The sequence below is a fragment of the Prinia subflava genome, chromosome Z (assembly GCF_021018805.1).
Source record: "Prinia subflava isolate CZ2003 ecotype Zambia chromosome Z, Cam_Psub_1.2, whole genome shotgun sequence".
NCBI lineage: Eukaryota > Metazoa > Chordata > Aves > Passeriformes > Cisticolidae > Prinia > Prinia subflava.
This window is the reverse complement of record NC_086283.1, coordinates 99,481,258-99,502,793: the sequence shown is the minus strand read 5'-3', so window position 1 is coordinate 99,502,793 and position 21,536 is coordinate 99,481,258. Positions and strand designations below refer to the sequence as shown.

Genomic DNA, 21,536 nt, shown 5'->3' with positions numbered 1-21,536 from the left:
AAGAAGAGCCTGGGCTGTGCATGTGTTGTGGGAAGCAGCTTTCTAGTCACCAGGCACCAGGTGGTCACCTATGGTTGGTCTAAGAAGCAAACACTGCCACAAATGCTATTAGTAGCATGTAATGAGATTAACTCCCCATAGTATTTGCAATATCCTTGAGGTTGTTTTTTTTACTGAAGCAGCACAGGGCTGATAGCATCCCTTAGACAGTGAAAGAGTTTAATCTATCATTGTTGTATGCACATAATTCTCATTGGTGTTAATAGGAGTTAAGCATGCACAAAAAGGGAAGAATAAAACTGGAATTTTAAGCAATAATAGTATGCTAGAGGTTTCCAAGAGTTTCACAAAGGACCAGGCCAAAAATATGTGACTGTTTCTACTGGTTAATAAGTATTTTCAGAGATATAGTTTTTTGAGTCAGTAAAGGGTAATTAGGGGTTCCACAATAACAATGAAGATTTAGTAAAAGGTGAGGAGACTTAGCTGCAAGAGACAGAACCTAAGGCAGAGCTCATATTTACTTAAATGTTTTGCTTTCTGCAGCAGGGTGAGATTTTGCTTTATTTCATTTTAAAGTAACTAGTTTTGATATGTGCTGGGCATTGTTGTTGGCTCTCTGAAAGCCTGGTGGATCTTCATCTGGCCAGGGAGGACACATTTCTCCACAGCTGTTCTTGCATATACAGGAGTAAACTGTTGCACCAGGTGTGACTTCTGTTTCCTCCTGTAAAAGCTGTGGTTGCTTGAGCAAAAAGGATCTTCCCATTACTGGAAGAGTAGTCATCTCCTCGTCAGCTCAGAGGCTGCCTGAACTCTTTCTGGGAGCATCTGCTTTTTCCTAAGAAGAACATCTACCAAATTAAACATTTGAAGATTAAAATAGTTGTTTTCAGAACTAGATATGTTCCTCACTCATCCTTCTATACGGAAGTTGGTATAGGAAGGGGATACAGGACCAGTAAAGAAATCAAATGCTCTCTCCATCCAATGCTCTGCTGGCCCCTGGAATCACTCCCCTTTGTCATTTAGAGGACCAGTGTTTGCTGTCACACTTGCTGGTTCATTGATTTCTGGTTACCAAGTCCTCTGGCCTCCGTTGGTGATATTTTTTTTCTTGTATCAGTGGATATGGGCTATCACTATTCCTAGTTCATGCATTGGTTTTTATTGTTACAGTTTCAACCACTGATAAGGGTAATTGGTTTGTGAAATTTTAGAGGTTAGCTATTAAGACATTGTCTTTGCAACGTAATGTTTTAATATGGGTTTGTATTCCTGAAGGTACATTCTGGCTTTTCCCCCTCTCCCTGTTTTTGATAATCTAATTAGAGGATAGTATTGTTGTTTTCTGCTTTATAATATCGGTTGTACTTAAGCACATCATCCAAAAATTAAAGGCTAAAGAATGGAGGGAGTATTTTATGGCTTGTTTTAACTCCAGAAATGAAACCCAGAGGAATGTTCCCTTTGTGCTGAAACAGGTGTGCCTTCTCATTTTCTTCTCTGTAAAATCTAGCATTAATTAATAGTATTTGCCTGTATTGCACTCAGAGGCAATCGACTTCATATTACATTTGCAGTTTGTATAAAACCATCACAATGAAGAATTGCACACATCCAGTAAAGAATCAGTGGAGGAAGGTGTTTTGAGGCTTTTAAGAAGCTCTCTCTTGTCTCTGCCTCGGGGTGGAACAGTTGCTCTCCTCTTTCAGTCCAGGGAAGAGGTTGCTGCTAGAAAGAGAGAGTGAATTTAACCCAGAAATTGATTAGCAACACTGTTTATATGTAAAACAGAACAAAAGCTTTGGGCAAGTTGTGCTACAGAGACAGGAAACTGGGCAGTTGCCAGGGGAAAAGCTTATACCTGGTTCCATTAGAGGCTTACAAACAGAGCATCTTGTTGTATTTTGTATTGCTGGTATTCCACAGCTGGTGAATTAATTGATAGTAATACTACGTTCAGTAGAAGCCCAGTTTTCCAAAGTGCAGAAAAATAAACCCAAATATTAAAAAATATAACTTTTGCACTGTAATACAGCTTTGATGATTCTATGGTTTGTTCAGGGAATAGTAATAAATCTGTGATGTTAGTTGAGAAAGAAGAACTTCACAGTTCTCCAAAGAGCACGAGTAGGTAAATTATGTTTAAGGACATAGATGACAAACAACATAGGAGTTTTCTGGTACAAAATAAACATTACAGTACAAGGATGAAGCATGGATTGTTGACTAGTTTTTTTCCAAGAAAATACAGTGATTCCTAGACCATGGGAAGATTCAAACTTAAATCATTTTAAAATACTGCAAAGGGAAATGTCTAATCTGCAGTGCAAGGCTCCTGGAGCAGCCTTAGTGCTTGCAAACAGATCTGTCATTCATTATTCTTGGGCTGCCAAGATGAGGAAATCCTCTCTGATTTGAACTAGGAGGAAGAATAAAAATTGTATCTAAACTGGGAAATTTTAATAAATACATGGCAAAGAAAGCATGCTCTAGGGAAAGAATGGATTCCCTTTGTGTGAAGCCCTTATAGGTTGTATTGACTTGTCAGATTTTCAACAGGAATAGCAGATGAATTTAAAACTTAATTGCACGTAAGGTAATGATACCAACACCAGAAATATTCTCTAGAGGATTTTAATTGGAGCTTTGGGTTTGGCTTCAGCTGCCATAGTGATGAAAACCCATTAGTAAGAAAGCTGCAGCAATTTAGAAACATTAACAGAAACCTTCTGAATTGATCAAAATTCAGATACTTCTCCCTAAGGAGATCCAAAAGACTAAAAATGTATTCAGGGGTAGAGATATCTGGGAAGAGGAAAGGCAAACTTCTGAAATTATTTTTTTTCTGACATACTCATTTCGGTATTTATCCCTTTGCAGCACATTTTAAATTTACGTCATCATGTCCCTGATGCTGCTGTGCTCCATTTTCCTGATAAAAGTGGGAGTTGCAGTGAAGGGCAAGGAAGCATCTGCAGAGTGTGCTGCAGAGGAAAGGAAAAAACTTCCCTCCCCTGGCAGTCAGGATGTTGTGGGATGAACAGCACAGCCAGGCACTGCAGCACAGGGAGGCAAAGTAAAAGGATGTAAAAAAAAAAAAATATAAGGTTTTAGCAATGGCAACATTTGAAAGGAAATAAAATAAATTTAACTGAGGTTGTTGGTTATTCTTTAGAAATACAGAAAGGATCTTGGCTATGTGGTTAAATACCACCAAGGAGAACCATAATTGCTGATGTTTCTTATCTTGATTTCAAAAGCAGATCTTTTTAATCAAAGAATGTTTTTCATTCCTCATTGACCTCAGTGGCAATATTCCTATGGAGTACACTTGGATTTGAAGCAGATGCTAAGGTAGTTAATGGAGATTGGCACAATTGTTCTTTTTTTAAAGATGTAATTAAAATAAATCTGATAGTTTGATTAGTTGGATTTGGTGTTTCCCTACAAAAAGCAGTCCTTGGAAAAAGTGCCAAGTGTGTTTGGTGCAAAAATCTGCTTAGCACCCTTAACAGCCCAGTCAACAGTTTTGTCTGTAATGTGAATATACTTGTCACTTGATATAACAAAAAAAGACTTAAGCTTCTGACCATTATGAAATTATGAAATATGATGTGTTTGGTAAAGCATGAAGTATGAGATAGGGGTATTGAGAAAGAAGTAGCATTTTTTCCAAATAAAATTTTATTTGGCTATTTGACAGTTGAGGTATGAGAGATACCTTTTCTGAATAACTGACCAGAGTTACCCCATTGCAGGAATTATTTTAATCAAATTATACTAGGAAGTGCTCTGCTCAGAATTACTTTAATTCCTGGGTCCAAGACCTTTTCCAGAAGTAAAAGAAGAAATTTTTCTTCCTTTCCAGACAGAGAGGGTTGTGGAAGATGTCTGATCTTGTGCAGCTCTCATCCTCTCCCTGGTTAGCAACCCTCCCAAATGCAGTTTCAGCTGAGGACTTTCACTGACCTTCAGGACTCATGAGTCAGCTCTGCACTGCTGCAGTCTCCCACCGTGGTGTCTGGTTGGCTGCCAGTTTCTATGCAGTACTAGGGCACAGTTCTGTGCTGCTGGAAAATAAATCCCCAGGTCTACAGACCAGTTCTGCAGTGTATCCTGGAACAAAGCAATTTTCTATGTAATAAGATTTAAGGGTAGGAGAGAGATTGGTGAGAGACAATGGAAAAAACCTAAAAATACAGGGCTGACTGTGGTATATATGCCATTAATTTACTATCTTGCTTATAAGATCATTTTAAGATTATTACTTCTGTAATCTAGAGACATGTAACTCAAGACAAATGCTTGCAGAGAACCTCACATTTACCTACCTGCCTGCCTCAGTTTTGTGACATGCAGAAGCTGTGAGAGGAAAAGATAAATTTGCTTGGCTTTTGTCTAGGTAGTCCCAGACAAATCCCTCACAAAGCTGACTGGATGTTGTTTTCTGTTGCTGTTTGGAGCTAGAGTTTCAAGGTCTGCAGTGATATCAATATTGCTAGTGTTAAATAATATTGATCTCTTAACAGTCAGGGAAGTAGTTTATGGAAGAATTTCAGCTCTGGGAAGTAGCTAACGGGGTCCATTAAAAAAATCCATTATGCATGGCTTAGCTTTGTAAGTATTCAATATTCTCTAAAACACAAAATTGTGATGTTCTTGCAGAACTAAAAGGATTTTCTAGCTACAGCACTCTAGTTGGCTTCTAAAGGTTCATGTTTCTGTTTCCATATGACCTTGGCAATTGTTTCCCTGTATGTATTTTATGAGATTAAAATTCTGCCACACTTACCAGATCTGTTCTAAAGATAAGATAGATTATGAAAGTAGTTTTTTTAGAGAGCACAGTATCTGTGGAGTTATATCTACAAAACCAGTATGTGGAAATATTCTACAACACAATTAAGATACATATTTTGGGAAGCCACTCTGAATATTTTGGAGGAAGATCTTAAATTTTAATTATCTGGAGCATTAATAAGTGCTATATGTTGCCTTGAAAACAATGGAAAATGCTATATAATTAATATAGAAAGGATCAAAGGGCAAACCAGTTGATGGATTGAGCAGTCCTCTAGCATCTCTGTTTGTTTCAAGGTTGGAAGAGCGATTCATGAGGGAGATAGAGGCTTAAGGTAAATGAATTTTTGGTGAAAGCCCATGTCAGACTCTTGAGTTGGAAAGAGCTGTCTTTTCCAAGCTGCACTGACTACAGCCATGATGTTGGTTAAGGCAGTTCTCATGACTAGGAACATTGCATAGCCCTCTAATAAACACCCACCACTCTTTCTTCTCTTTCTGCCCTGATTTCAAATACTCTGTTCTCTAAACACTCCTTTTTTCCCTCCTTCTGTAGTCACAGGAGATAATTTCTTGGAGTAGAATCATGAAGCTGCACCCTCCTTTTGGAAAGCATAATTCCAGCTGTTCCAGTTCAGATTTATGTCCTGTGCTTGCCATCCTCTTGCTGAAAAATCACAGTGCTGCTCAATACTGGAGTGCAAGGCTCCTGGGATTTAAACTTCACTTGTCATGTGATTTGTGACACAGGTCAATGAAAGAACAGAAATTACAGGATTCAGAGACAGCCAGGCAAGGCTGTCGTATGAGAAAGCAAAAACTATTGCCAGGGATCTGTTCTCTTTACAGCTGGTTAGAATATTGTGTCGTTTCCCCAGAAAGGTGAAATCTTATGTATTGGGAGTAATTGGTTGTCATAGGATAGATCAGGAATGTTTGATTCCCTAATCCGAAAAGTAATCCAACAATCAAAGACTGTCACTTATTTCACAAAGAGTCTGGTCTTTTTTCTCCCACTGGTAGTGAATTTTAGAGCTCCATAGCAATAACTTGTAGCTGAACTCACTGAACAACTTGATGCTGTTGACTAAAAATTAGATATATTTTTTCTTCAGCAAAGTCAAGGGTGAACCCATTTATTGGGAGGATTGGATCCCACTACTGTTGCAAGTTCAGCATATAAAACAGCAAGTGGGGGTTGGGGATTTTCTGGGTTTTTTGACTCTGATTTTGTTGAGCTCTTCAGAAATACTGGTTTTAAATTTCACTTCTATCCAGAGACTCAGTGAAATCAACAGTGAAATCCCTAGGCTACTTGGTTCAGTTTTTGTAGCATATTCCCTCATTTGGAAGACAAATCTATTTCAGCAGGCATTAAAATCATAATATGTGAACTCTTCTGGTTATTTTACTTTAGACTGATTTGCTTCAACTTTTCAGGGTAGTCTTTGATTTTTAATGCTTTAGGACTCCTTCATAGCATCCTGAAATTGTAAAGCATCAAGAATTAAGTGAGAAATACCATTTTCTGAAGGTGAGAAATGAGAGTTCAGAGTAGTAATTTGCCCAACACTAACAGATGGGAGTGAAAGGGCAGCAGTTTGCTTCTACTGGATAAATGGCTGTATTTTGACAGCAGATTAGATGTCACACAAAGTTGGCAAATATGCAAGAAATCAATATTTAGTGCGAAAAGATGATACAATTAGTCTGATTAGTTGATCAGCAGGGTGTGAAAAAGGTGATGCAATGTCTTGAATTAATTTCAAGAATATTTCAGGGTGAATGGCTGCAGAGCAGTGAGGTCCCTGCAATCAGTAATAGTTCTTGCAACAGCTCCTAGCACAGCTCAGTTCATAAGTCTGGAAGTATTAGAGATCAAAGTTTGAGGCAGAAAATATGAATCCAGCTATGAAAAGTAGTGCAAACAGGTCGACATGCATCCTCTCAGTGCTGTCTAAGAGTCCTGGGCAAGGACTGGTGCACTGGGTTTGTGTACAATAACTGGAGGCTGAATCTTGCACTCTCTGTTCAGACTGCATAATCATCTTCTGTCTAGCCTCCCACTTGGAGGGCTCTGTTATCATCTGGAGGTATAAACCCAAATGAGATCTGACAGATAAGGACTTACCCAAAAACAAAAATGAAATTGTATGCAACGGGCTTTACTTTGTTAAATAAATGTGAGCTTAAAAATGAAAAAATGCAACACAGGAGGATGCAGGACATTGACTCTCAGGACTTGTAGTTAATAAATTGCTCACAGTCAGATGTGGGTAGGAAAAATGTTTAACTATCACCAGGCTGCAGCTGAACCAAATGAAACTCAAATATCAATTCCATTTATGCAAGGAGAGGGAGAAAATAAACCAGATTTATGCTTTCTGGAGAGTCACAACACAGTTCAGTATTCCAGCTGATCAGATGCAAGAAAGATTAACCTAATTTTGCAGAGTTAACACATAATTCCCTATAAAAAGCATGCAATATTAGATATTAATCTGAACCTACCATCATGTCCAGAGCAAGGAGGTTTAAATGATGGCAAGGAAAATAGTCACACTTCTCAGTTAGTGTCACTCTTCCAAATCTTTGTCTCCATCAGGGGGCTCAGCAATGTTAACTCATTATTGGATTTGTTCACAGCTGTCACGTCAGCTCAGCATTTTAGCAGGATTTTATTTTCACCTAGAAATGTGTAAAGTATTCTGATATTCATACATATATAGGAGTTATTGCTGGAAAAAAATTATTATACCTTCCTTGCAGACAGCCTAAATTTAAGAAGCCATTGGGCTGAACTGAGCCCTGGAGGCAGTGAATCCATCTTCTCTGGCATAAATGAAGTTATGCCTGTGTTGTGCACACCCCGTTGTGTCAGCTGGTTACAGGACTGAATGTAACAGCCTTGTCCCTGGCATCAGCTGCAGGATTTTAAGATCTTTACTGGAAGGAGCTTTCTGAAGTCCTGTTCTTGTAGTCCAGTGCCTGGATATTAGACATTTCTCCATCAGGTCTGCAATTCATTTTCTTCTTGCTTGCAGATACAGAACTCTGGAGTTCTGTAACATCAGAATTTGCATCAGTGACTCTAAAATCACTGCCTTGCTCAGTGCTGGACACTGACCTATTTCTCCAGCTTGCAGCTCAGTTCAGCAGAAAGCTTAGCATGCTTTGGTGTCCCTTTCTCAACAACGAAGGTGAAGAGGATGGAGTGCTCCATACCACTTCTTCAGATAATTGATAGTCTGCTATAAAAGAGGATCTTATTCTGAAACTGTTGCTGCAATGCAGTGCCTCCAGGCAGACAGGATATTTGGGGCTGGCCACAATTACAATATTATTTGACAGTTTATACCCATGGATATTTGTATTAAAAATAAGGAAAAATAGATTTATTCCATTAGTACAAGACATAGCAACCATCAGATGACAGTCATCAGGACTCTGAGTACTCTGTTGATAGTATAGAACAACCAGGAAGACCCCAAAGTTAACACATCTGGTTTTGGAGGAAAAATTTTAAGTCCACACTAGAAATAGCAGATGAAATAGAGAGCAGTTTGAAATTACTTAAAATGTATGAGTTATTAGATTACCGTTGGCTATGCAAAAAAGCTCTTTTTTTCCAAACGAATTTATTGCTTTCAATGTATCATGTGGAAGGGGTATGACAACCTTCCAATAACTTTCATCAGACATGGTAAATCTGAAACAAATTGTAGTTGAGATGATTCTTGATCATCAGTTGTTGCTTTCCAGCACAGTGGCTGACAGGCTCCAACACCATCTTTCAAGGGTCTAAGCGTCCTTTATAACTTCAGGGATGCATGTTTTATGGTTCATTTTGGAGGATTTCTCCCCTCAGTGTCTGGAAATTCCCCCACAAGACCAGGGGCAGCTGAGGGGGGACCTGAGGCTGCATTGAAGCTGCCTGCAAGCACAGAGCAGTGAGGGTTTGTAGCTGCAGGAGGTCATTGCATATTCATGGTGTGTGGGAGGCTTGGTTAGCCAGGCTGGCAGGCTGTGCCATCTGTTAATGCCACCCAGCACGGGGCACTGAACTGAGGCTTTGAAGTTCTTCACAATGAAAAACGAGAGGTGTTCCAAGTTGCCAGAGGAATGTGTCAGTGCCAGAGCAGGTGTCAAACAGTTAGGGTTTTCAGGGAGAAGGCATACTTCCAGGGAGAATACTCCCTTCACCCTTTCTGCCAAGAGTGACCACGGGGAGGATTTGCCTGCTTCCTCTGTGTTTGCTTTGTGTAGGATTTGTATTGACAGGGAGCAAGTGAGTGTTGGTGTCTGTCTGGAATGACAGGAGGAGCTGGTGGAAACCCCTGTTACAGCAGGCAGACCTGAGGGCTGGGTTGCACAGGCATGCCCAGGAGAAAAAAAAAAGTGTGTCAGTAGTGATGCTTGGTTAAACAGAACTTGAACTTTCCCTTGCCATTCATTTGGGTTTTGTGTTTGGACAAATTTAACATAGTCACTGTTGAAAGTGTCTCTCGTGTTCATGCTGCTTGATTGGCCTGAAAAATTGACTGTGTAAGTTAAGAAAACTGTTCTGCCACTTTTCTAGGAAATATAATACCATCCCCATCTCAGTAATCACACAATAAATATCATTGATATTTGGTTGAGTAGGGGGGCATTAGGATCCTATGGCCATAGAAACTGTGTGGATGAGTGCAATTCTAAGCAATTTTCACATGCTGTTTACTTCTCTCTGTTCTTGTTCTGAATTAAACAGCTGCCAGATTCTTTGCTCATATCAGTTTTTAATTTGAAGCTTTCATTAATAAAGTTAAAAGATTAGCAGATACTTGGATTTCTTCCAAACACAAATAATATTTATATATTAAAGTCTTTAGAAAGGGCTTTGACTGATTCCTAGGAACTACAAGTTGGTGAAATCCACCCAACTATTTACGTGCAATGTGGAAATTTCTTCCTTTCTCCCTCTGTCAAATCACAGAAATGATCTGTCATGTGCAGAGGGAGGCTACAAAAATCCAGTAAAGCAACCCCAGATGTTCACAAGTCTCAGGTTCTCCCACTCCCATCTGTAATTTAGTAAGTCACAGTCTCTTGCCAGTTTATGAGGTGCTGTTGCTGCTTTCTGCTCCCACACTGTGGTAGTTGATTCCTGTCTGATAAAGCTGTTCCCATGGGAGACTTCCCTTCCTTCCAGTTGAGCATCTCAGGATATCAATCTGGGCAGCAAGCCCGCGTTACTCTTAAAAAATTGCAAGTAGTTTTTCCAAGTCTTTCCTATGTCTCAAGCAGAGACACGGGGCCGTGTTGCTGCCATCAGCAAGTTTGGCTGCAGAATTCCCAGGTGTTCCATGGAATGGGAGCCCTCACAGGGACTCACACCCTGCCAGGGCTGGCTCCCCGCCCTGCATGGTAATCAGGAAGGTGTTTATGCCCAGGGGTTGAAGAGGGACACAGTCACAGATGCTTCTCTGAGTGGGCACCATGGTGTGGACAGCTTGCCTGCCCCTGGAGATCAGCCCAGGGCCACTGGAGCAGGGTGTCTGGTGGGACCCAGGTAACCACCACTGGTCTGCAGGAGCTGTGACTCCTCTGGTCCAATCCCTCCCAGCTGCACGGATTTGCAGCAGCTTCAGTCAAGTCCAAAGTATGTGCTTTGAGCCCGGTGAAAGCTGTGCAGCTTTGTCTAACTTTGTGTGTGGCTAATTGCATTTCTTTTCTACCTGTGTTTAATGTGTTCGGGTCTAGTGATATATGAGGTTCAGTCTAGCCTGCAGCAAAATATGTCAGTGTCACCAACTATTGAGCAAGAAGTTTCAGTGTCCACTAAACCTTTCATTTCCTTAATGATAAGATTCAATAAACTCCGCCTAAACTCTCAATTTAAGGGAAATCTGACAAACATTTAAAATATCAGAGCACAGAACATCTTCTCAAGGAGTCTGCCGCAACAGGGCCATCTGGTTTTTTTATTTACTGTAGCTTTATATGTGTATTTCTGATAGGCAAGGAAGCAAAGTTTTAAAAATAAATGGAATTTCAAAGGGTAATATCAAAACTGGATGTTGCAGAGGGCGTGAGTCCTGTCCTCTTCCCCTTTTGTAATATAGGATCTGCATCCTTCTTTCGAAGAAGCATAGCAGAAAGAATATATTTTAAGAAAACTAGATGTCTTCAAACTAAGAACGTCTTCAAACTTAGATATTATCCCTAAGTTTCTAGGCACTGCTGTGCACAAGAGAACAATAGACTGCAACCCTATCTCACATTTTACTTGAGAATGCTGTTTTCCTTCTCCATCACTTCCTATCATTTGGCTGTAAGCTCACATGCTTATAAATGTAGAGATTCCCCAGAGCAGCAGCGACAGATGCAGCACAGTTAATGCTTTGGGAAGGCTGACCTGAAACAGAGACTGGACAGAGCTAGAGAATAAAGCAGAGATTTATTGAAAGGTCTTTAGGGTGCACGCAGGACAGGACCTGTCCAGGGATACACCCAAGGTGGACTGAGAGTGGTCACAAAACGGACAAACAGTCATGAGGTCTCACCATAAGCTTTGGTTCACTTACATACTGGGGTTTAATTGTCTAATTACAGGTTGTGAGGTCCCATCCTGCTTGTTCCTCCCTTCAGCCACCCTTGTTTGTGCTGCTGGGCCTGAAAGTTGTCCTTGGTCCTCAGCAGGAAAAGGATTTGTTTTCTCTCCCTGCTCTGTGAAGAGAACTCACCAGCACTAAATATGAGGCCCAGAACTGCACCCCAGGGCAGCACAGAGTCTGAAATACATGATAGCTAAAACCTAAGGCATCAGGGCAGGTTGGACAGCACCGAGCCAGGGACACTGTGGGAATGGCTGGCTGCCCTTCCTCTCACACGATGCTCTCAGGCATGTGGAGCTCCTTTCAGCCTGACTGTCCTCAGCCTTGTTAATTTATGTCTCTTTACAGGGGAGGTTTTCTAAGTTGGCAAATAGGCCTGTGTCCCGTGCTCACTTTTAAGCCTAATTAATTATTTTAATTGATTAATATTGCGCCAAGCAGTTTGCTCAGAAGGGACAGTTCTTCTGGTTTTTTAGACTAATTACCAGTCTGGATTTCTGAATGACAGTCCAATGCTAATTAATCTCACTGCAGTTCTCACAGAAAGAGACCCTGATAAGAACTTGCCAATTAACATAAGGGAAAAAAGAAAAAAAAAAAAAAAAAACCAAACAGTCCTGTTTTGTCTTTCTGGCATTCACTCCCGGTCTGATGAATATCACTATTAAATACAGACTAAGTATGAAAGCCAGTAACGAGGCTGCTCCAAACTTGCCCAGACTCTTCTAATTCAGGATCTAGATGTTATTTGTTTGCCCTGTCACACTTGTTGCTTGACAGTGCTTGCTACAGCTTTTGTAAGCAGGAGTGAGATAAAGCAAGGCAGCATGGCAAGTGTCTGAACATTCCCATAGGGAACTTCTTGCAGTGTCCCAGTGTTAATACCAGTGGAAAGCTGAAGGGAGCATTTTGGCAGAGGGGGTTCTAGTTTTCACTTGGTTTGCCAGATGCTCATCTGGTGATGGTTACTCCCTGGCATGCACCAGCTCTGTGAGGCCAAAGTGAGTTGTGGGTCCTCCTTCAACCAGAGGGCTGTCACAGCAGACTCATGGAAAGTCCTGGTTCATGCCCTGGTGGTTGAATTTAATTTTTCTCTTTTCCTCTCTGCATTTGCAGGTCAGAAGATTCTTCACCACAGAAGTGATGTCTTAGAAACTGTAGTCCTCATCAATCCCTCAGATGAAGCAGTTAGTACTGAGGTAAGTAGGAAATACTTGGTTGGATATGTCATAAAAGCTCCATTAAGTGGACATGATGAGGGCACTGAAGCAGGTGTGGTCGAGGTGATTATGGAGCATCAGTCACTGCCTGCCAGATTAGAGACTGACAAAATAAAATCGTATTTTTCAAAGTCTTAGTAGACACTGAGAGCAGGTCCTGACTGTGAATGTGCATTTGGAGTAAATATAATGAAAAATGTCACCCATCCCTTGATCTTTTCCATGGCTTCCCAGACTCCTGACAGATTATCAGAAGCATAGGACAGAAACACATCTCTGATCCCAGCATTCCTTTTCTCATAATGCATCAAATTCTCTTCTTGATGGAGTGGAGGCAGCTGTGGTTAAGCTGCCTCTGCTTTTCTTTTGCTTTGCCACTTTTTGGTGGCTCTAAATGCCTATTTTATCTATGAAGAAAGTGTCTGAAGGTGCCCAGGGACAAAATTAGCTGAGAGGAATTAGCAACTAATGTGGTGGTGACTCTAGTTTGATCCATCTGTCCTTCAAAGAGCATGTGACATGATTAGTGAACCCTGGAGAGTGCCCATAAGAGGACTGCCAATTCCTTATGAACTCAGTGGAATCAATGAACTGATTGTGTTGCTCAAAGACAAAATTGATTTATTTAGCTAGTGAGACTGAAGGTTGAAATAATAGGGATAATTGCCTTGCTGGTCTGTGCTGGGAAGCACTGGCACAGTCTCATTTCTTTTGGGAGATAGAGCAGTTCTGCTGGTGGTCACTGGTGAAAAAACTGTTTTACTGTCAATTTTTAAATGATGTTGAACACAAACAAAAGAAAGGAGTCCACAACACATGAAATTTTTGAACCTGTAGAAGTTTAAAATCCACCTTAGTCAATGGGAACTTACTTACTAAAATGTAATGGGTGAAGATCTCATTACAAGCCATTAGAGGTGTTTGATAAGGACAAGGGGTCAGCAGGTAGCATCTCTATACATCCATTCTGGGTAAAAAGCACAAGTGTGTGCACGTGTGAAGGGGTGAAAGAGATGAAAAACTGACAACTGCAAGGAAATGCTATTTCTGTTACCTGTCATTCCTTTGATGGATGACCACATGGAAGAACATGATCTGACACCCATCAGTGATTTCTGAACCCTGGCCTTGCTGCTTTGGCTCTGGAAGGTGTTTGGCTGTGTTACTGTAAATTTCATCTCACAAGACTGTGGGAGGCGATCTTGACTTTGCTTTCATCCTGCCAAACTGCTCACAGTCAGACAGATGAGGTTTAACTTGGCTGGCTCAGCAAGGCTCTGAATAGACACAGTTCAGAAAGAGGTGGCAGAAGTAAACCAGAGGTTGGAGTAGACATTCTCTGTTTACTATGGTAAATACAAAACTCAATTTCATATATCAGAGATTTCCAGGATGCATCTGGGGCAGACAGAGATATACCATGAAGCTCTGACTTCACCAGAAAGGAACTGGAATCTATTTACTCAGGCAAAAAAACCAAATTGCACAGGGAAACACATAACAAACCAAAGTAAAGCAAGAGCAAAAAAAGAAAACAAACAAACAAACAAGCAAACATACAAAAAAAAAAAAAAAAAAAAAAGAGAAAGAAATACAATATACCTGCTAACCTGGCTGTTAATAGCCTTACCTGGTAGTAATGATTGTGCCCAAAGCTCCTGTCATGTTCTGTCAAATGCCAGACACCTCCCATAAGAAAGAGGCCCAAAGAGGGAGAGATTGTTGTTTCCTGAATAAAACCCCGATGAACATTTATTTCCATTTTAGGAGGTCCCCACTCCATTGATTTAATGTTCTTGTGACTGTACCATAGGTTTGGGAAGCCACTGATCTGCTGATGTGCCAGTCTCTGTTCACACTCCATCTTAAACTCTGTTTTAAATGAGCCTGTGTCTTGCTGTGCACTTCCTTCAACCAATTTTGAACTTTAACCAACAGTTAAACTGGATGGAATCGTCACCTTGCAGTATTTCTTCTAAAATTGAATGATCTTGAAATCAAGAGACAAATTTCTGGTAGTCCTTCAAAGTGTTATTGTACCCAGACATAGAATTTATGTGCCTCTCAAGGTCTTCCATATGTACATTATTCCATATGTGCATTAGGATGTGTAATTGCAAATATTTATTTACTTTCTTGGCACAGATTGCTAACTCTACAGAATGTACTTTGTTATCAATTAAAAAAATAAGTTGAAGGGGAATCATATGACAGTCACATGTCAGTGATTCACAAGTCAGGAAGTAAAAAACTGTTGGAAAACCTGATGAGTTCACACAAAAGTTGTCAGACTGATGAGCACTGCCAGCAGCAACAAAAGAAAACTTAGAAGGGGAAGCCAGTTTGATGCAGTTTTAATAGAGTGAAAACAGAGACGATCTGAGTAATGCAAATCAGACAAATGTTTGCACTTACCTTTATTTTTGTCTAAAATAGAAATAGATACACTTCATACATGATATTTCAGAATTTATAATTATTTAGTGCAATTACTGGCAGACCAGCATTAGTCCTACATTTAATTAAAGGAACTTTCTGCTGCTCAGTATCAGGGTCACTTATTTAATAAAATAACAGTGAAGACATAGTAGAGTTGGGATCTTCTTTGAGATACATACTCTCCAGTGTGTGTTTTCTACTTGCACTGGAAATGTGAGTTGTTCAGCAGAGATTCAGGCTAAGCCTTCCTAGCTCAGCCTCCTGGCCTTCTCAAGAGTTATTTAGAAAAACTGATTGCTTGACAATCAATATAAACCTTGGAAAGAATATCTTGCTAGGAGAACTGGGTTGATTGGAGATGGAGCTTGGACGGAGCTCTGTGGAGGTGGAGCTTGGATGCAATATCATGTGGAGCTGTCCCAGATGGACTCTGCTCATTTGCTCAATTAGTTTAATTTGTGGATAGCCTTGTTCTCGAATCACTGTTCTGGTTTGATTTAATTCTTCCTTAATAGAGGAATTACTGCATTTGAAATCCATAGCTTACCATGCATTGAATTGGCTTTTCAGTGTTGGGTAAGACTTTTGAAGTATTTGCAAAGCATTTATTCAACAGTATAGAGTTTTACACAGGTTTTGTTTAGTTTTGCTCCTAAATTTAGAATATATGGCTTTCTCTTGGCATGCACATAAATATCCCCCTTGGGAGTGGTAAACAAGAATAGTTAGTAGCTGTGGTGAGGGTCAGGTAAAGCAACAAGCATGTGCTCTTAAATAGTTTATCAAGGTTATCCTGGTACAATTCTGTAAAAGTATAACAAGAACTATACTAAGTTTGTTGTTTAAAAAATCATTTCTTCATTCAAGTTGTATTCTGTTCTGCTCCTTGCTGTTTTTTCTATGCCATTAATGTAGTTTATTCTTCAGACCTTCTTTCCTTCTTTCTAATTGCATCCTCTCCCCCTCTTTTTTTTTTTTTTTTTTCTTTTTTTTTTTTTTTTTTTCTTTTGTGTTTTCCCCTTTCTCATTGTCATTTGTAAACAGCACTGTAGCTCCATAATGTCTTGGGAGTCCTGCTTTAGAGACTGTTTTTAAATTAGGAGAGATAACCCGTGTATGTTCTCAGTGGGCCATAGAAACACGTGTTACTCCCATTATTGATGTTCTTCTTCATTCTAGGTGCGCCTAATGATCACAGATGCTGCAAGGCACAAGCTCCTTGTTCTAACTGGACAATGCTTTGAAAACACAGGAGAACTCATTCTTCAGTCAGGATCCTTCTCCTTCCAGAACTTCATTGAGATCTTCACAGATCAAGAGGTATGTTCAGAGAAGTGTCTCCCCTGCAGTGTTACGTGCTGGCAGAGATTCCTGGGAGACTAAAAGTTGCTCTCTGTCTTTTTTAGAGTTAACACAGGCAACCTGGTGCTGCTGGTCTTTACTCTTCATTACAGGCTTTCTTGCAAAACATTTATTTACTTCACTTGAGGTTTCATGTAAATTGCCTAACAAAATAATTGAACATTAATTTGGGAAATTAAATTACAACTTGCATAAGAGAAAATCAGGGAGCCCTCGACAATGGAAGGAGATAGTGCTGTGTTTAAAATACACAGGCTGTTAATCCAAGGTGCACGTACAAAGCAGTCAAACTTGACACCAGGTTCTTGTCTGTGGCTAATTAGCAAAGTGGGAGTAATGAGACAGAGGGTGGCTGTTAGAAGAAATACTTTTCTACACCATCTGGCTGCTTAACTTTTTTATAGTAGTGTCTAAAGTACGGCCAGTGAATCTGTAAAACTTGTGGTTTTTACATTCCAGAAAGATAAGCATGAAATATACCAGCATTTAATGCCATTTGTTTCATGATTTGTTACTTTGCTCTCTTCCTTAATGTACTGTGTCTGAAAGCTCCCATAGGGCAGAAATCCATAGTAAACAAGCTGTCATACTTAATTTGGCTGCCATGTAAAATATATATTTAAATAAACTGTATGGCTGCATCCATACGAATTTAGTTTCCACTGTTAATTAGGAGCATGTCAGTAGACTGAGATATGAAAGTTCAGCACTGAAATAGCATGGTTTGCCTGAGCTCTAGTTTGACCTTACTGTATCCATATGATCTATTCTCAAAGCCTCTTAGTTCAACAAATGGCTGGGGAAAGAGCTGGATTCCTGTTCTCTGAGACAGTCCTGGCACTTCAAATTCACTGGCACTTCTCAGAGTTACTTTTCTATGAAATTACAAACTCCAGTTCCTTATGTCTCTGTCTAATTAGCAACACATAACTGCTTTATGACTACATGCAAAACTAGAGGCAAATGCGTCCATTGCCATTAGGAAACAAAATTATTGCTTGGAAAGTGGCAGGATGGGGGTTGGCCAGGGGCTGCAGGTGCTGTGGGATTGCTGCACACTCCCGTGGGCTGTGAGTAAGGCTCATTTGGCTCATCCCTGTGGTCACCAGCCAGCTGGCATGGCTCTCAGCAAGTGTTGGCTCCCAGCCTTTTGTTTCTGAAGCCTCGGGGTCTCAGTGTGTCTGCAAGCTTTGACAAAAGCGAAGAAAGATCACGTTTGCCATACTGCAGTTCCTGCGTGCAACATTTTTTTAATAGTTGAAAAAAAATAATTAGATTAAAAAGGTCTAGAAAACCTGGTTAGTGGTGTTCTGTGTGGTTATGAGATGAAAGGCTGTGTTGTCCTGATCCTAGTGAACTTGGCAGTGCCAGATTTACAGTTGGACTCAATGATCTTAAGGGTCTTTTGCAACATAAACAACTCTGATTCCATCACCGTGCAAGGTGGGAGTAAGTGTTTCTGGCCTCTGTCCATTTTTACTTCACTGGGCCAAACCTGAACTAAGGTCAAGAAATGTGCTTGCAGATAAGTAAATACACTTTGGGAGATACTTGTGTAAAGTTTAATTCAGAAATCCATCTCTAGCGTGCAGAACTCTCTTCAGGCAAAGCCTGAAAGCAGGATTTTAAATTTCTCCTATGTGGCAAGGTGTAAAATGTCCCATTCTCCTGCTTCTGCAATGACAGCTAGAACAGGAAAATCTTTCTTTGTACCTTTGTGATTCAAGATAAGAAGTAATAATTGTGTTTTCCCTGAGCAGCCAACTTACTGTTTGTCTTCACTGGCTGTGACGTCTTTAAAATTTAAGCATTCCTCAAGAGATATCTCTCAATGTTTAAAAAGACAGTCAGGTTTACGGGTGTATTTCTTTGCTTACACAATGGTTTTGGAGAATTGGTTTTGAATTTGGAGAAGAGAAGGAGTGGCTACATCTTTGTGTTGTGATACTGCCTATCCCTAGTGTCACCATTTGAAATTCAAATCCTTGATACTTTTTTTGAGACATGACTGAACTTGCTATTCCTAACAGTTACAATCTGTGCCTGGAATAAACTTTCTTTATATTTTCATTAGCCTGGGCTTCCAGTGGCTTAACACTGTCTGTATGAAGCATGACAACTTTAAGGTTCAAAAAAGTCAGAATTTAGAATTAGGAAGCAGAAATCCAAATATGGTATAATATAAACTGGAGAGGACTCATCCCAAGCATTGACACAGTATTATCATTAGCCCAATATGTTACTAGATGATTTTTTAAAATCTAGATAGAGAATTGGCCCTGAGAAATAGTCTATACTCCAGTTTTATTTCCTTATGTATGCAACAGGATTTATTTACTCAGAGGAAATGATTTTTATTACATTTGGCTTTTCCTAATAATGTGTTTTCAACCCTGATCAGAGACATATCATAAGGAGTACTCTTGAAATTCTAAATCCATTTCAAAGCTGTCATCCCTGCTGTCCTTCCTTCCTTAATTCTGCAATAAAGAACAGCAGTGGCTCCAATATTGTCCTTATCTTTCAGCATTTTCAGCCTTTTCTCCATTTATTCTTTCTGCTTAATTTTTTCATTTGCTGTCATTCAGACAGAGCCATATCTGACATATGGGTGAGATTTATTTATACTCCTGTCAAATGGTTTAGGTACTAGGTAACAGTGATACAGGAAGGTAGAAAATATTTATTTTGGGCTTTATTTATGTCTTGGTTGGACTGATTTTTCTTTATAACAGCCACTGCATCTTTGTTGAGTTCTATGTTTGGTAAATGCTAAAAATAAGTTACATAACATAAAGAAAAAAGCGAGACCTACACAGAGAGAGACCCAAGGAGATCTAACACAATCAAACATCATTAATCTTTTATACATTCATTTCCTCTGCTGATACAGCTTGTGGTCCAAGAATTTCCAGTTATTCAGTTGCAGTGTTATCTATATCATCCTTATGAAAACAGTTCTTAAAGCTTGAACTGACAACTGACTCTCTGTAAAGTCTGGTAAAGTCTGGTATTTTGCATGAGGATGTGCTGGCATGTTTTCCACTGACATTTTATATCTTAATTACTTCTTTATAGAAGTTTGGTGGTCTCTTTGTTAAGGCCAAATAGAACAGAAATGAACTATATTTAACTGAATTGTCATTTTAAAAAAGTCAAATGAAAGTGTCTATGGAACTGAGATAAGGTAAAATATGTCATACTTTTTCATGTTTGTCTACTTGTCTGGGACCGTTAATACTGGGTTTTAGTTCAGAACCCTGGAATAGTAAACAGCTCTTCATACTGTGGCATGGAAATTCATATTTTCTGTGCTTTTATTGCCAGCAGTTGATTTTGGTACTAAAATGTTAACTGATACTGCCAAAATTAATGAAATTACTCTAGATTTCAAATTTTGTGGTCCATGAATTAAGTCAAACTAGTTGACAAGAGCATTTTTAATCCTATTTTTTTTCTTGATCTTTTTTTGGCTCCGGACCTTGGAATCTCAGAAGTACAAAACTTCGAATCACAGTTTCATAGAATTGTTAAGGTTGGAAATGACAAATTCACAGAATTGTTTGGGCTGGAAAAGATCTCAAAGATCTCAAAGATCAACTCTTACCCAACATTGCCGACTTCAACACCAAACTATGCCCCCAAGCACCACCACATCTACACATCTTAAATACCTGCTGGGACGGTGACACAGCCACTTCCCTGGGCAGCCTACTTCAGTGTTTGGCAACACACTTGGGGAAGAAATTTTCCCTCATACCCAATCTGAACTTCCTCAGGTGCAATTTGAGACCCTTTCCTGTCACCCTGTCATTTGCTGCTTGAGAGAGGAGACCAAGCCCCCACCTGGCTACAGCCTCCTTTCAGCAGTGGCAGAGAGCAGTAGGATCCCCTCCAGCCTCCTTTTTTCTAGGCTAAACAACCTCAGCCACTCCTTCTCAGACTCTTACTTCAGACCCTTCACCAGCTCTGTTGCCTTTCCCTTGACATGTTCAAGCACCTCAGTATCTTCCTTAAGAGAGGAGCACAAAAACTTACAGCTGTTTCCATTTCTGAAGTATTAACTCATTTCTTAATCACAGATTCACAGAATTGTTAGGGTTAGAAGGGACATCTGGAGATTATCGAGTCCAAAGCCCCTGCCAGGGCAGGGTCACCCAAAGCAGTTGACACAGGAACACGTCCAAGTGGATTTTTAATATCTGGGCATTCTGTTCCAGTGCTCTGCCATCCTCAACATAAAGAAGTTCCTCCTCATTTTGAACTGGAACTTATGTTTTAGCCTATGGCCATTGCTCCTTGTCCTGGCTACCACCAAAAAGAGTCTGGCACCATCCTGTTGACACCTGTGTTTGCGATATTTAATATATATTGACAAGAACCCCTCTCAGACTTCTCTGGACTTAACAGGCCCAGCTCCCACATTCTCACTTCCTGAGAGGGATGTTCCAGTCCCTTCATCATCTCTGTGGCTTCTGCTAGACCCTCTGTAGCTCTTTTCCTGTTGTGATCTCCGGAGACCAGAAATGAACACAGCACCCCAGATGTGGTCTCACTAAGCTGAGTGGAGATCATCTCCCTCAACCTGCTGGCTGCACCCTTCCTGATGGAAGGAATGGTGCTGGCTTTTCAGGAATGTTATCTCCTAGGGATACAATTGACCATCTTGGCCACGGGGCAGCATTGCTTATCATGCACCAAGATTCTCAGGTCATTCTCTGCAGAGCTGCTTCCCAGCAGTTCAGCCCCAGCCTGTTACTGGTGCTTGGGGTTACATCTCCCCATGTGTACAGAACCCTGTGTTTGCCTTTGCTGGACTTCATTCTCTACACCCAGTTCTCCAACCTTTTGAGGTCATGCTGAACGACAGCCCAGCCTTCAGGTGTGTCAGCTACAGTGTCATCAGCAAACTTGCTCAGGGTCCATTCCATCCCTTCACTCAGGGTGTTGATGAACAGTTTGAATATGATTGGATTCTCCTTGGCTGATCACGAATCTCTGAGCTCTGCCATTCAGCCAGTCCCTGATGCACCTCGTTGTCCATTCATCTAATCCACATCTCCTGAGCTTGTTTCTGAGGATGTTGTGGGAGATGGTGTCCAAATCCATGCTG

At 40.3% G+C, this 21,536-nt stretch overlaps 1 protein-coding gene across 1 annotated transcript in view; it reads left to right on the top strand.

The window, feature by feature from the left end:
* The window catches only part of MAP1B (microtubule associated protein 1B), a 67,839-nt gene that overhangs the window by 31,841 nt on the left and 14,462 nt on the right, over positions 1–21,536 (top strand). Inside the window, exons 3-4 of the mRNA XM_063422902.1 lie at positions 12,519–12,601; positions 16,241–16,381. Coding sequence (XP_063278972.1) covers positions 12,519–12,601; positions 16,241–16,381 — 224 coding nt within the window. The remainder of the gene's footprint in view (positions 1–12,518; positions 12,602–16,240; positions 16,382–21,536) is intronic.